Source organism: Molossus molossus, unplaced genomic scaffold, assembly GCF_014108415.1.
Source record: "Molossus molossus isolate mMolMol1 unplaced genomic scaffold, mMolMol1.p scaffold_m16_p_14, whole genome shotgun sequence".
Classification (NCBI taxonomy): domain Eukaryota; kingdom Metazoa; phylum Chordata; class Mammalia; order Chiroptera; family Molossidae; genus Molossus; species Molossus molossus.
Window position 1 is genome coordinate 21,105,718 of NW_023425349.1, and position 15,166 is coordinate 21,120,883.

Here is a 15,166-nt window from a genome sequence, read left to right on the forward strand (position 1 = left end):
AATTTAAGATTAACAAGAGGAGTTAGTTATAATGGCTGCTGTTTACTGTGCATTTACTACAAATCAGGTGTTTTGTAGTTACTATAAATCACTACAAGTTTCTGTACATTCGCCTCATTTGACCCTTCCAGCCTGATGAGATGGATGGTGGTATGCTCATATTACATATGAGGAAGTTGAGGCTCGGAGTTTATTTTATTTTATTTTTATTCTCACCCGAGGACATTTTTGTATTTATCTTCAGATAGAGTGGGAGGGAGAGAGGGAGGACGAGAGAGAGAGAAACATCGATATGAGACACATCGACTGGTTGCCAACTACATGACCCCAACCGGGGCCGACAAACTGCAAATGAGGTACATGCCCCTAGTGGGAACTGAACCCGGATCTCTCTGGTCCGTGAGCTGACACTCTAACTGCTGAGCCAAATTGGCCAGGGTGAGGCTCGGAGTTTAAATAAGGATATGCAGGGACAGAGCTAGAATTTGCACTGAGATCTGTGTGGCTTCAAGATCCATGCCCTTTCCCCCAGGTAAAGGGTGTTGTGCTCCCGAAGCTTAAAAATCACTGTGTCATGAGGGTGAGGAGCGCAACATGGACTTAAGCAGCCTTTCCATAAAATGGAGGCTGTTGGTAAATGTTCTCTCCGATTCATGGTATTTGTTTCCTTCGTTGCAGGCCAAGCAGATAGAACTTCAGTTCACCATTGGCGAGGCCATTACCAGTGCTGCAATAGGAACTAGGTCCGTGGCTGCCCGCGATGCCTGGCTGGTGACTGAGGAAGAATACACTCCTCCTGCTGGTATCAAATATTCAGCTAATCGATCTGTAGTTGCCAAGGAACCCTTTTCTGTTCTCTTTCTCAACATTTGAAGCAAAAGAAAAATTTATACATTCCATTTTAACTCTTTTTTTAGATACTTACATCTGTCTTAGTTTGGTTCAGTCAAGAAAAATAGTTGGTTAAAGGAGAGTGAGCAGGGCATGAAAGAGAACTTTTTCTAGTCCTTTGGCAAGCAAGCAGGGCAGTTAGCTATGGTTTACCTTGAAATCTGTGCTCTTTTCATGAGGATTGGTGTATTTAGCCAATTTTGTAAGTGTAGGCATAGTGTTTCCAGATGACATGTCTCCCAAGCCTTTATCACATAATGAGGCTTCAGTGTCTTCTGCTCCCCCTCCAGGTGCCTCTGTGCTAAAGGTACACCTGCTTCTAGTGACAACACAGTCGAGGAGCATGTCATTTTTGATTACATGTTACAGATACTACGGGTTTTCATGGGCCTTGTGGTTTGATTTGAATTTGGAATTGAAGATATACTTTAGTATTTAAACCAGAATTTGTTTTCTGTCTTTAAAATAAAAGGAAAATCACCAAGTTTATATGTTTTCTTCGCAGCTGAGAAATTTAAAGAGTGTTCTTGTGGTAATGATTCCATTATGAATTGTGTTCCATCATGAATATATTAATTTTATTTTACTTAGTGTTTTAGTTAACGTTTAACACTGCTGTGATTTACCTACTTCCTTGTTCACCTGTTATTGCAGTAGATGCCATAAAGAGGTTTACAGGGAGTAGAAAGCACACTTCCTCACTCTCTAATTAGGGCAACTGTGGCTTGATGGAAGCCGAGTAGAGTCATTTCTCTGAGGCTTCTCTTTGAAAGCATATAAAGTAAGGGCAGGAGGAATTTGTATAGAAGGAAGAAGATACTCCAGGAAGGGAAGTGACATTGTTTATAAGTAGGTGGTGACCAAATTGGAAGTAGAAATTCTCAGTTTGCATGTAAGAGGGGATGCCAGAGGCTTGACAGAAGCCAGAGCTCACACTGGGGAGTGGATTTGCTGGAAGAGACATGTCTCTGAGTCCATGGATTTCTACATAGTGACTTGAGCAAATGAAGGTTTATAGTAATGTACCTAGGCCGGGCTTCAGACTTCTGAACTTCCTCTGCCTTCCCTCAACTAGTCTTGGAAGATTGGATGCCCCTGGGCTTTTTGCTCATCCAAAAGAGTCTCAAACTGTCCATCAGTGTTGAGGTTTTTCTGTCTTTAAATGTTTAGGGGAAGGAAAAAAAAAATACTGTAGAGAAGTGGATGATGTGACCTGAATGGTGATCATTCATGTTCTGTTTGTCATTCTCAACAGAATGCTACTTAATTGCACTAATCTTGCTTTGAATAGAAGGAAGAGAATTTGAGAAGCCAGTTAGGTCCTCGTTCTTAGTCATCTTAGTGTCTCAAGCATGTAACACAGTATCTGGCACATTGTGAGAATCTAATAAGGGCTCATTAATTTGGTCATTGTCATTGCCCAGCTGGGAGAACTGGAGGTGGCTATGATTGTGGTGTGGGAAAGTAAAACAAGGGTCCTTGTCTGACTCAGAACTAGATTAATGTGGCTGGTGAGGAGCTAATAACACCTAATACTCTTTCTGACTTTGTGAGTTCAGTTTTCGCTCTTTTTTCTCTTAGGGTCCTCTCTTACCCATTTCATTCTTTCTGAAATCTTATTTTACCTGGCCTCTATTTTTTTTTTTTTTTTTTTAGTTTAGTTATTGGGTTACATTTCTCCCCAGGCCTTTAGCATATCCCACTCTTTCTTGGAACATTTTTTTCTTAGTTTTTGCCAGGCTGTTTTCCTGGGTTTTCTTCTTACTCTTCTCCTTCTCCTTCACTGGCTTTTTCCCTCCACACCTTCTGTTGGTGCTGGGGTATCCCAGTTCACCCATACCCATAACTTCAATACATGTCGATGACCCTACTTTTTTTTTTTTTAATCGTCATTTATTTTCAGATAGAATGGGAGGAAGAGAGAGAGAGAGAGAGAAAGAAAGAGAGAAAACATTGATATGAGAGAGACACATCGATTAGCTGCCTCCTGCATGACCCCGACCACAACCGAGGTATGTGCCCTTGACTGGAATCAAATCCGAGACTCTCTGGTCCACAGGCCGATGCTTTAGCCACTGAGCTAAACCGGCCAGGGCAATGACCCCAAATGTTTCTCTCTGTCTTAGAACCGTTGTCTTGTACTCCAGAGCTGTATCACCAACAATTCATTATTTTCACGGAGGTCCCACAGGCATCAGTGTTTCTGTATGTCTCAACCTGAAATTATCTTTTCTTCCTCCTCTTACTGTCTGTAATGGTTTGCCTTCTTTATTCCAAAACTATTCTCTTTATTCCCTATCTTGAAGAGTGGTAACACTGTTTCTCCCGGTTTCCTAAAAAGACAGACAAGGGAAAAGGTCCTAGACTGAGGCTAGGGAGAAGCTCAGTGGATGAAAACTGAAAGAAGAGGAGCTCAGGAAGGAAGGTTGGGCAGTGTTTGCAGGAGGGCTCAGCTCAGGTTTGGATGTGAAGGTGTAGTTAATTAGGAGGATGAGCCAGTAAGTAGTTAGTTTTCAAGGAAGTAGTTATTTTTATTTTCATTTTGCAAATATTCAAAATGTGTTTTGTCTCACCTTTTCCATTTTAGATAGTGATAAATTTTGTTTTCTTTTAAATAGTGATTTTCTAAGACCCCTTTGAAGCTGAATATTTCCTCTGGAAACAAAGTAGTCTGTCTACATGTGAATTTTTTTCATAGCCACAGGCGTTAAGTAGCAAATTAGTTCAGTAAATAGTTATTGAGAGCTTAGTATGAGGGTTGGCAGTGCAGGAATGATTTAAAACAGTCAAATTCTGCTCCCATGGAGCTTACATTCTAATGGGGGGTTTGGCAAGAAGCAGAATAAGTTAAGGGAAAACATGTAGCATGTTAAATAGTGGTAAGTGCTATGAAGGAAAGTAAAGCAGAAAAAGTAGATAAAATACGGATGGTCCTTTAAAGTGCACTGGACACCTCTTCTCAGGAAGGAGTCTTTAGGTGAAGCCCTGAAGAGGGTGAGGGAGCGAGCTGTGGAGATTTTTTGGGAAGAGCATTCAGCACAGAAGCAGTAGCAATTGCAAAGGCTCTGAAGACGAGTGTGTTTGAGGTCAGTGGGGCTGGAAACGGTGTGTCTGAGAGACCGGGAGTAAGAAACGAGGTCGGAGGGGCAGCGCAAAGCCAGGTCACTGGGGGCCTTTGATAGGAAGCCATTGCAGGCTTGTGAGCTGAGGAGACTCACGATTAATTTATCCTTTAAAAGGGTCATTGTAGAGCTGTGTTGAAAGTAGACCGAGATGGGCAAGGACAGAGCAAGGAGAACAGATGGGAGGTGTTTGCAGAATTCCAGGTGAGAGGGAATGTTAGTGAGAAATGGATGCTTACAGAAATCTGCACGTAGTGCCAGTAGGATTTCCTACTGGATTGGATGTGGGGTGTCAGAGGAGTGAGGGATGACTTCAGTGTCTGATGTGAGCAGCTGGAAGAGGGGATCATTACTGACGTAGGAGATAAACTTTCGTAGAGTGGTGGTGGGGGAGAGAGCAGGGAGAACTGCCTCACTGCCTTTTCTTCTTCCACACGCCTCCCGTCTGTGTTGGGGTGTCCGAACTCACCCACAGGCGAGCTGGGGCTGAGATCCTCATGGAAAAATCCAGAAGTCGGTTGGAAGTATGAGTGCGGGATGTTGAGGAGTTCCAGGTTGGAGAGTGTTTGGGAGGATCATGTAAAGATAGTATTTAAAGCCGCGAACCTAGATGTAACCCCCAAGGGAGCGCGTAGAAAAGAGAAGCTCAAAAAATAAGACCTGGGGTTTCCCAGAGTTCCAAGTGTTGGTAGTTTGGAATGAACAAGGGAAGGACACTTGAAGAGGTGCACTCTGAAATAGGGGTCCTGGCAGAGCAGTGAAGAAAAATCTGTGAAGAGTTGTATCGGGGTGGGATGGGGGTCAGCTGGGTCATATATACAGCTAATAGATCAATTAAGATGAGAAGCAAGAAGTAATCATTGGCGTTTACCATAGGACGGCTGACTTTTATGAGTAATAGCTGTGGAGTGGAGAAGGTAAAAGCCTGATTTTTGAGTGGGTTCAGGAAAATATGAGAGAAAAATGTAGACTATGAGTATAGATAACTATTTTGAAAATCAGTGCTTCTCGATTAGAAGAGGGAACTTTTGCGTCACAGGAGACATTTGGTAAAGTCTGGCCACTGGAGAGGGTCAGTGCAACCGGTCTCCAGGGGGTGGAGGCCCCAATGCTGGTAAATCTTACAGTGCACAGGACGTTCCCCACAACAAACTACCCAGCCCACAATGGCAGTAATGTTGAGGTTGGGGAACTCTGAAGAAACAGGAAAGGAGAAAGATGGCTTAGTAGCTGGAGAGGAGCATGAAGTCAAAAGAGGTTGGTTTGCATGTTGGTTTTTAGGTGGGGGATGGGAAAGATACAGTAGAGAAAGAAAAAGTGCTGAGACTAGAGAGAGTGCGCATAATTTTTTTCTAAATACTTACTTTTTAAAGAGAGGTTTTTGGTTCATAGCAAAATTGGTAGGAAGGTACAGAGATTTCCCATATACCCTCTGCTCCTACACAAGTGTAACTTCTCCCACCATGGGATAATTTTTCATTCTAGGGAACTAAAGTTACCTGAGTACCTCTGAAAGGTTATTTAGCATATACTAGGTTCTGACATGAATGATTATCAGTTCCTTTGCAATTTATTTGAACACCTTAGTCATTTAGATTTTGATGTTATAGGATTGTTATGTTGAATAAATGTTGATTAATATTTAATTTTTTCAGGAAACTCTATTCAGTTATTTTAATTTTTCAAAATTGTTTGCTTTTCCCTAGGAGCCAAAATGAACGATGTGGTCCCTTGGGTGTTGGATGTGATTTTAAATAAACAAATCATCAGTCCCAATCCACATGTGCGACAGGCAGCTTGCATCTGGCTCCTTTCCCTTGTGAGGAAGCTGAGTACCCATAAAGAAGTGAAGGTAAGCCATGCTGTATACGTGATCGGCTCTGTTGGAGAAACCACTTATGGAATATTAATAATTGAAGGGCAGTAGGAAGGAAAGTGTATGAAGGTGAGGGCAATCTGAGGTTGGGGCCATTAACCAATGACAGATACTTTGAAATAAGCTGTACATGAAAGAAGGAAGGAATGAAGGATGGCAGCCTGATACATACTAGCTGGGAGATGATTCTGAACTTGAAGGCATACAACCAGAATGGTGATGATGCGGAGGCTCAAACCGTGTGCATTAGACTGCTTGTAGGCGGTCCAGCCTTCGGAGTCTGGCCGCCCTAGACGAGAGCACTACAGGGTTGGTGACTGCCTTGGGTCCTGAGATTTTATAGGTGGTGTGAATCCTGCGAGCAAGATTCTCATTCTCCCAAAGAGGAGGAGTTTCCATTTTCTCAGTGCCTTTTTTCTTCTTTCAGTCTCATCTTAAAGAAATTCAGAGCGCATTTGTGTCCGTTTTGTCAGAAAACGATGGTAGGTTATTGGTAAATATTTGATTTCCAAACTTCATTTAATTTATATTTCAAATTTTGAAAAAAACAGATTAATGAACATGAAAGTAGGGTACAAGAAACTTGGTTCTTATTTATTTTCTAATTGAATCATGTTCTTTAGTTTTGCATTTGAGAATGGAGCTGAGGACTTCTTTAACTTTAGTCCTTCTGCTAACTCAGCTTTCTCCTACTTCTGATGCCTTTCCTCTGGGTGATCTGGGCCAGGAGACAGCGAATGTATGCGTGGTAGGCTTTAAAGAGTCGCTTTGCTTTATGAGTTGTTTTAACCACGTGCTCATGTGTTGACTTTCCATTTAAAAAATTTGGGTATGGCCGTATTGAAATTCTGCGGCGCTCTGCCTCTGATGTGTGCGACTTGGGTCCACGGGTCCTCTGTCAGTCCGCGCTGCCCGTGGAGCCCGGCAGTGTCGCGTGGTGCTTCTGTGAATGTAGTCCTCATTCACAGGGACTTTCTGGGACCACGTCCACTGAGAAGGTTTAGTATATGTTTAATAAGACAGGCAGGTTGATTCTCTTTTGATATCTTTGATATCATTTTGGGTTAATGTTACAAGTTTTTAAAATTTTTAACTTGGTGTGGCCAATAGACACATTTTTCTTAAAATAATGTTAATTTGTCTGATTCTTGTGTAGAACTTAGCCAAGATGTTGCTTCTAAAGGCCTTGGGTTGGTGTATGAACTGGGCAACGAACAAGATCAACAGGAGTTGGTTTCTACGCTTGTAGAAACACTTATGACTGGCAAAAGGTATGGTGAACTTGAAAATGTCGGATTTGAACACCTCGGGCACGTTTTGCACATACTGAGACTGTGCAGTGGGAGAGGGAAAATCCCAACTTTTTATATCCTGTTTATTAAGTCTTTTCTAAATTGAAAGACGATTGTTATGCTGTGGACAGCAGTTTAATTGTCCAGTACGTACTGTCTACAAGCATCCCAGTAGGTCAGATTTTGAAAATTGAATGATCTCAGCACAATTAAAGCATTGAATTACAAAAATACTGTCATTACTGTTGGCTAAATGAAAGTGAAGACATGGGGAATATGAGAGGATATCATTATTGTAATTTAATTGGTTACTGTTTCATGTTGCCTTCCTTGTAGGAAGTGTAGTTTTTAATGTGAGACCGCATTTAACTCAGTGTAACTTCATATGGGATGTTTTCTATACTGGGGTCTATTAATTTGTTTAGTCTAGACTTTATTTTATAAAATTCTCAGGCTGATGGAAAGGAATAGTTGACTTTTACATCTTGTACTTGATAGCTACTTGACGGGGAATTTGATTTTATCAGTTTGCAAATGAAATGTATCATTTAGTTGAATGCTGGTATAAAAAATGTTAGTCTAATTTAAATTTTTAATGTTGTTTTGGTTTAGAATTAAACATGAAGTTTCTGGAGAGACAGTGGTATTTCAAGGGGGAGGTCTTGGCAAAACACCCGATGGGTAAGTGTCCAATCCATTGACCAGTCACGTAGACATGTTTAGTCTGGTAAATAGAACACTCACGAAACTGATTCCACCCTCCTAGAAAATGTTGTATTACTGGAAGAAGAACACTTCTGTGGAAAAGGCCTAGTGTTGTGCATTGGGTTTCCTGGGAAACCAGCTCTGAGGTGGAGATCTGTATGCTGGAGGTTTACTGAAGAGTGTCCCGGGTCATCACCGGGGTGGGGCGGGAGGGTGAGGGGGCAGAATAGGGCCAGTGGCCCAAGGAGGAGCTGACCTGCTGTCAGCACTGAAGCAGATGCTGACCTTGTGAGGAGCTCTGGAGCCGGCCCTGAGGGCCCTTCAGAGTTTTCCTGCTTTGAGGGGCAGGTCTTTATGTCCTTCATTGGGCTTAGCCATTGGTGGTAGGCTGCTGTGTGGGAGGACCTGACCTCGGACTGAAGGGAGTTCTGTCAGCTCCCAGCCGGTGCCTCCTGGAGGAGGAGGAGGGGAATCGGGCAGCACAGCTGGGCATCCACTGCACCTAGTTGTGGGGTGGGGGCAGGACTGGGGAGGACGCGGCTTGGTGTCTCGGAGTCTAGCTAGGAAAGTCTTAGAGAAGACAGAGTTACCTTCAAGTCAGTCATGTCCGTGAGAGAGATTCGCGCACAACCATGAAGGATTACTGCGCTGCCCCCGAGGTGTGCGGGCTCTGCCGCCAGGGGCGTTGCAGGTGTGTTTAGGTATTGCTGATTGTTGAATCAGGGGCCTCTCTCTTCTTTTCAGTCTGGTTCTCTGCCTTTTGTGGCGATGAGGTACAGGAATATTGGAAATTTAGTGAAAACATAATTTTAAGATGTCCTAGTAATATTGGTGATAACATTTTTATAAGACAAGCCCAGTCAGTGTGGCTCAGTGGATTGAGCATCGTCCCATGGACTGAGAGTCCCAGTTAGATTCCCGGTCAGGGCACGTGCCCGGGTTGCATGCTTGATCCCCACTGAGGGGTGTGCAGGAGGCAGCTGATAGATGTTTCTCTCTCATGGATGTTTGTATCTCTTTCTTTCTCTAAAATAATCAAAGAAAACATTAAAAAAATTTTTTTATAAGACAAGAGATAGAGAAATACATTATTACATACTTTTTATTTGTTTGTTTCCAAGCCAGGGCCTCTCTACTTACAAGGAGCTTTGTTCTTTGGCCAGTGATCTTAGTCAGCCAGATCTGGTATATAAATTTATGAATTTAGCCAACCATCATGCAATGTGGAACTCTAGGAAGGTAAGTTACTATCACTGGACAGTTTTTATTTTTTACTTTCCTCCAAAACCAAATCTGTTACATTGGTGGGCAGTGGTGATTGATACACAGTTGTGTTTTGTAAAAGTCTGTGTTTAGAGAGGCCAGACCACCACATGGCTGCTGTTATTGATCGGTAAAGCTGGGGCATCCAATAAATCAGGCTCAATTCAGGGACAAGCTTGGGAGGGAGAATTTAATGATCATCATATATTGAATATGTTAATATTTTACTATAACATGCCCTGGCCGGTTTGGCTCAGCAGTTAGAGCATCCACCTGTGGACCGAAGACTTGAGGGTTTGATTTCAGTCAAGGGCATGTACCTTGGTTGCGGTTCAGTTCCTGGCCCTTTTGAGGTCGTGCAGGAGGCAACCAGTCGATGTGTCTCTCTCACATGGATGTTTCTCTCTCTCCCTCCCACTCTATCTGAAGATAAATGGAAAAATATCCTCGGGTGAGGATCAAGAAAAGAAAAATTAAAAAAAAAATTTACTACAACAGATGTATCTGACCTGCTTCATCTTATTTTTCTAGGGTGCTGCTTTTGGTTTTAATGTAATTGCCACCAGAGCTGGAGAACAGCTGGCTCCTTTTCTGCCTCAGCTAGTTCCTCGTCTCTATCGTTACCAATTTGATCCCAACCTTGGCATCAGACAGGCCATGACAAGTATTTGGAATGCATTGGTCACTGACAAATCAACGGCAAGTATCTGTAAACCCTTGTCTAAGATTACTTACAGGATTTAAACCCAGTATCCATCTTCCTTTCTTAGTTTGTATACTTACTAGTTTAAACAAATAAAAATTATTTTATTTCGTGCTTGCTTCTTTCAAAGTATCAAAAATGCTCATGGCAACATTTATTGAAATCTCAAAAATGGAAACAATCTAAATGTCCATTGGGTGGCTGGGTAAGGAAATGGCAGTATGTTCACGCAAGTGCAATACTTTCTGTTGATAGGTTCTATTGATGCCACGGAGAATGGGTCATGGTTCCCGCCTTCCAGGAGTTGACTTAGTTGAGGAGATAGACAAGGAACCATCAGTTAACCTTTTGTGGTTTTTCTCTCTTGATTTCCTATCATCTGTCTGCTTCTCAGATTTTATTCCACGCTTAGAACTTCTCCACTCCGGGCTTGCCTCTGGGTATCTTTTACTCTGAATTTTATTGCTCTAGATGAGTTCATCAGTTCAAGGGCATTTATTGTGATGGTTCCCATTCTTCTATTTTTGGCTCAGACAAGACTTGTGTTCCCAACTTGCATATCTAACTGCTGCTTTACATCTTAACTGGGATGTTATTTCAAGATACCTTAGACATAGCATGTCTAGAAGAAGACTTGAAAAAACAACCTACCACCCTGACCAGTGTGACTCAGTTGGTTGGGTGTTGTCCTATGCACCAAAAGATTGCTGGTTTGATTCCTGGTCAGGGCACATACCCAGGTTTTGGGTTTGATCCCAGGTCAGGGTGCAGGTCAGGCAATGTTTTTCTCTCACATCGATGTCTTTCTCTCTCTCTAAAAATTAATAAAAACATATTTAAAACAAACAAACAAAAACAACCTTCTCTTTCTATTCTCAGCTGAGAGAATAGTTCCTCCATTTACCCAAGCCAGGAAATTTGGTATCATCTTAATTTGGTCTGTCTTACCCCCATCCTCAAGTGAATCCAGTGGCATATTCTGTTGATTCTGCTTCCAAAGTGTTCCTTGAATTCATTCTCTTCTTTTCTTTATTTTTCCTGATGAACAGGTTGTCATCTTTCTTTTCTCTTTGCCTACCTTCATTTCATTATCAGCAGTAAAAGGGATTAAAAATGCAAACTGGATTGTGCACTTGGGGTTAAAATCCTTTAGAGGCTTCATAGTTCACTTGAAATAAATTACTTGATCCTTGTTACAGTCCCTGCACATGCTGTGGCCCTTCCTCTCTCTTCAGTCTGATAATAGGTTGAGTGTGTTCCTGTTTATGGTGGTAGGTACTTGAGGTTCAGCTCGAAGGGGTGTTGAGTTTTGTTTGCTCTAGGAGATTGTTTGGTACCACTGGGTCAGTCAAGATGTAATAGGCCAGTTGGCTTAATAGATCTGAGTTCAAGGCATGAGGTCTAAGCTCCTGAGTATCATTTTTGTGTGAGTGAAAGGTGAAGCCACAAGTGTGGATGAGATCCCTGTGGAGAATGTTTAGAGAAGTGGATGTAGAAAAGACATCATTTTATTAAATGGGTGAGTTATTTACTTCTCTGTCTTGGTTTTCTTTTTTTTTATCCTCACCCAAGGACATTTTTCCATATTTTGTTCAGACAGAGTGGGAGGGGGAGAGAGAGAGAGAAACATCGATGTGAAAGGGACACATCGAGTGGCTGCCACCAGCACGACCAACCAGGGCCAGGGACAAAATGCAACCAAGGTACGCGCCCTTAGCAGGAACCGAACCCGGGTCTCTCTGGACCACAGGCCAATGCTCTAACCGCTGAGCCAAACTGGCCAGGGCTGGCTTGGTTTTCTTACATATAAGGGAGGATAACAAAACCGCTCCTACAGGAGTAGAGGTGGAAAAGCTGTACATTTTGCGGTTCTCTGGATCAACATAGAAACTGAGTCTGCCTTCAGTTTGTTATTACCAAATTGATAAGTATATATCAGAATAAAACAGGTTTAGGAGGTTAAATTCATCTTTGATTCTGAACATTTATAATATTTCTTTATGCGTTAGACCAGTGGTTCTTAACCTTCCTAATGCCACAACCCTTTAATACAGTTCCTCCTGTTGTGTGTGGGCGGATCTGCCTGTGGGCGGACCACCTGGAGACGGATAGAGGAGCTGTCTCGATTCCTCAGACCATTGGAAAAATGTGTTTTCCAAAGGTCTTAGGCGACCCCCTGTGAAAGGGGTCGAACGAACCACAGGTTGAGAACCGCTGCATTAGACACCGTGCACAGTACCAGAGATGCAAAGACAAGTGAGACACTGTCCCTGCCCTTGAAGTCTCAGTGTGATGGAGCAGTAGTTGCTGTGAGGACTGGTGTGTGCGTAGACGGTACTGTGGGAGCACTGCGGAGAGTAGGCCAGTCTTTTCTGTGAAGGTGATGTCTGGTTTGAGTCCTGGAGGACAAGTGCGAGTTATTTAAGCAAGTAGGAGATGGAAGGTAGAGTAGCATGTGCCAAGAAATGGAGGAGATACAGAACCTTCGAGGTCTTCAGAGCTAGGTGGGTCACAGAGGGCATCGTATTCACATCCAGGTGATTGGACTCTGTTCTCGTGCACTGAGGAAATAAGAGGATCAAGTTTGCATTTTAGAAGGATCAGTCTGATAGCTTTTAGTAACTGAAGGGGAAGAGAATTGTGGGCTGAGAGGCCTACAGACATACTCAGTCTGTTACCTACAGAAACATGGTCAGACAGTTTAGAGATGAATAATTTGATTATTGATAGGTTTCACATTTTTAATTTTATCCTTTTGCTTTCCTTAGGTGGATAAGTATTTGAAGGAAATTCTTCAAGATTTGGTAAAGAACCTTACCAGCAGTATGTGGCGAGTTCGAGAATCCAGGTACCATTTATGGAAATAACAAGACTAGTTAAATGCAACTGAATTTCTTTTCTTCAAGTTTCCAGATTTTATGCTTTGTGCCAAAGGAGTAAATTAAAGCTACTAAAAATGATATTTCTGGTTGGGTTAGGCAGTTACTGTTGTTTAACTTTTTAAATTCTAGTGGTGGTTTTCTTAAGATGTCTTAGTTTTTATAAGTATGAAATTAAAGAAGTAGTAGATCACTTGTTAAATTGGTAGACATCAGGATATATTTATACACTCTCATGACTCTTCTAAGGGAGGGTTTATGTACACAAATATAACTTATATTTATTCAGTGCCTGCCATGGGCTTGACAGAGTTCTAAGCCCGGGGGACTCACTGGGAAGTAAGAAATGATGTGTCATCGCAGAGGGGTTATATTATAGTGGTGGGAACAGATATGTGATCACTGTAAATGCTATACGTCTGTGGTATATTTGAGTCACCAAGGAGAGACTAGTCATTGTCGTCTTGGGGTGGGATGGGGTTAGGACTAGAATATAGGCATAATCCATATTCTTGTTTGGTGTGAATGTTTCAGAGTAAAATATTGATCTTTCTTGGTCATATATTTGAAACCGTATTGTTTATTTTCAGCTGTTTAGCTCTGAATGATTTATTGAGAGGAAGACCCCTAGATGACATCATTGATAAACTTCCAGAGATTTGGGAAACTCTTTTTAGAGTACAAGATGATATAAAGGTAAAATCTACATTTATTTATAGAATAGCTTAAATGAAATTGTTAAAATATGTGTGGTTATATATTTTAAATTTCAGTATTCAGACAGTTTTTAAAGACTCAAGTTCTCCCCAAAATTTTAGTCTCAATGTATCTGTATTACAGGTGGTTACTGTCTGACTTTCTTTCAATGGAGATCTCATGATGTTATTGACTAGGGACAAATAACAGTCTAGAAATAATCCAGAATAATTCTGATAAGTTTCATAAATTGGATCAACCATTCCCAAATAACATGACCAATTCCTCTGCATTTCCCCTGGATAATCTAAATTTTAGATATTTTACCATTAAAATTATGCATTTCAATTTTGCCTTTCTTTTTGTTTATTCATTAGAGATTTTTTATTTTATTTATATTTTTACCCTCACCCGAGAATATTTTTTAATTTTTTGTTCAGATAGAGTGGGAGGGAGGGAGAGGAAGGGAGAAAGAGAAACATTGACGTGAAAGGGACACATCGAGTGGTTGCTACCCGCACAACCCAACTGGGGCCGGGGACAAACTGCAATGGAGGTATGTGACCTTAGCGGGAGGGAACCGAACCTGGGTCTCTCTGAACCACAGGCTGACACTCTAACCGCTAAGCCAAACCAGCCAGTGCTCATTAGAGATTTTTTAAAAAGTCTCTCAGAATCCTCATAAAGATTTACATTTATTGCCCTGGCCAGTTTGGCTCAGCGATTAGAGCATCGGCCTGTAGACTGGAGAGTGCCGGGTTCGGTTCCTGCTAGGGGCACGTACCTCCATTGCAGTTTGTCCCTGGCCCTGGTTGGGGTCATGTGAGTGGCAGTCACTCGATGTGTCTCTCTCATGTCGATGTTTCTCTCTCTCTCTCTCTTCCTCCGTCTCTCCCTCTCCACTCTATCTGAATATAAATGCAAAAATGTCCTCGGGTGAGGATAAAAAAGAAGATATACATTTACTGTCTTTATTGTTGAAAGTATTACAGATGTCTCCCCTTCCCCCCCATACATTTATTTTATAATCCATTTAATTTCTAAACTGTTACACTTAATAGCCATACTTTTCTAAGGTCAAAATAGGTCATATCTAATTAAATATATATATATATATATATATATATATATATATATATATATATGGCATAGAAATATGTTCCTTGTTGGGTAGAGAGCCTAATGAAGCACTTTTTTTTAACCTGGTATTGAAATAGGACCTTTCTCTAATCTCCGTGGACTTGGAGGCAATTATTATGCATTGTGGAAGGAACTTTTAATGATGCGTAACTTTTCTCATTTTTAGGAATCTGTTCGAAAAGCAGCAGAACTATCTCTGAAAACTCTGAGCAAGGTGAAAACTCTTATTTTACATCAGGGTGGGGCAGGGTTCTAAATGACCATGAAAATTACTTATTTTTTAATCATATAAAATGACATTTAGTTATAATGTAATTGACATCATATTCACTGTTCTTAAAATGAATGAGAATCTGGGCGCTATTACACTAGAATACCTATTAGTATTTTTCACAAAGTACATTTTCGGTCTTTTTAAATGGTGAACTTCTTTTGAGTCTTTATATAAGGTTTGACTTTTATTTGACCCTGAAGAGCATATTACTCATTTAGATTAAGCAACATCTATTTTTTCTCTTTATTACTGCTGTGTTTATGTGTTAATCTTTCATATTTATGAGGTTGGCAAGCTTTTTGAGATTAGTTTCCCACTTGAACTT

The 15,166-nt window shown here is 41.4% G+C and overlaps 1 protein-coding gene across 5 annotated transcripts in view; it reads left to right on the forward strand.

Annotated features, from left to right (window-relative positions):
• The window catches only part of ECPAS (Ecm29 proteasome adaptor and scaffold), a 97,651-nt gene that overhangs the window by 61,858 nt on the left and 20,627 nt on the right, over positions 1-15,166 (forward strand). For all 5 annotated transcript variants that reach the window (XM_036260521.1, XM_036260519.1, XM_036260520.1 and 2 more), the window contains 10 exons: positions 679-802; positions 5,720-5,865; positions 6,317-6,371; positions 7,046-7,160; positions 7,794-7,862; positions 9,008-9,125; positions 9,681-9,848; positions 12,621-12,700; positions 13,322-13,427; positions 14,734-14,781. In XM_036260521.1, coding sequence (XP_036116414.1) covers positions 679-802; positions 5,720-5,865; positions 6,317-6,371; positions 7,046-7,160; positions 7,794-7,862; positions 9,008-9,125; positions 9,681-9,848; positions 12,621-12,700; positions 13,322-13,427; positions 14,734-14,781 — 1,029 coding nt within the window. The remainder of the gene's footprint in view (positions 1-678; positions 803-5,719; positions 5,866-6,316; positions 6,372-7,045; positions 7,161-7,793; positions 7,863-9,007; positions 9,126-9,680; positions 9,849-12,620; positions 12,701-13,321; positions 13,428-14,733; positions 14,782-15,166) is intronic.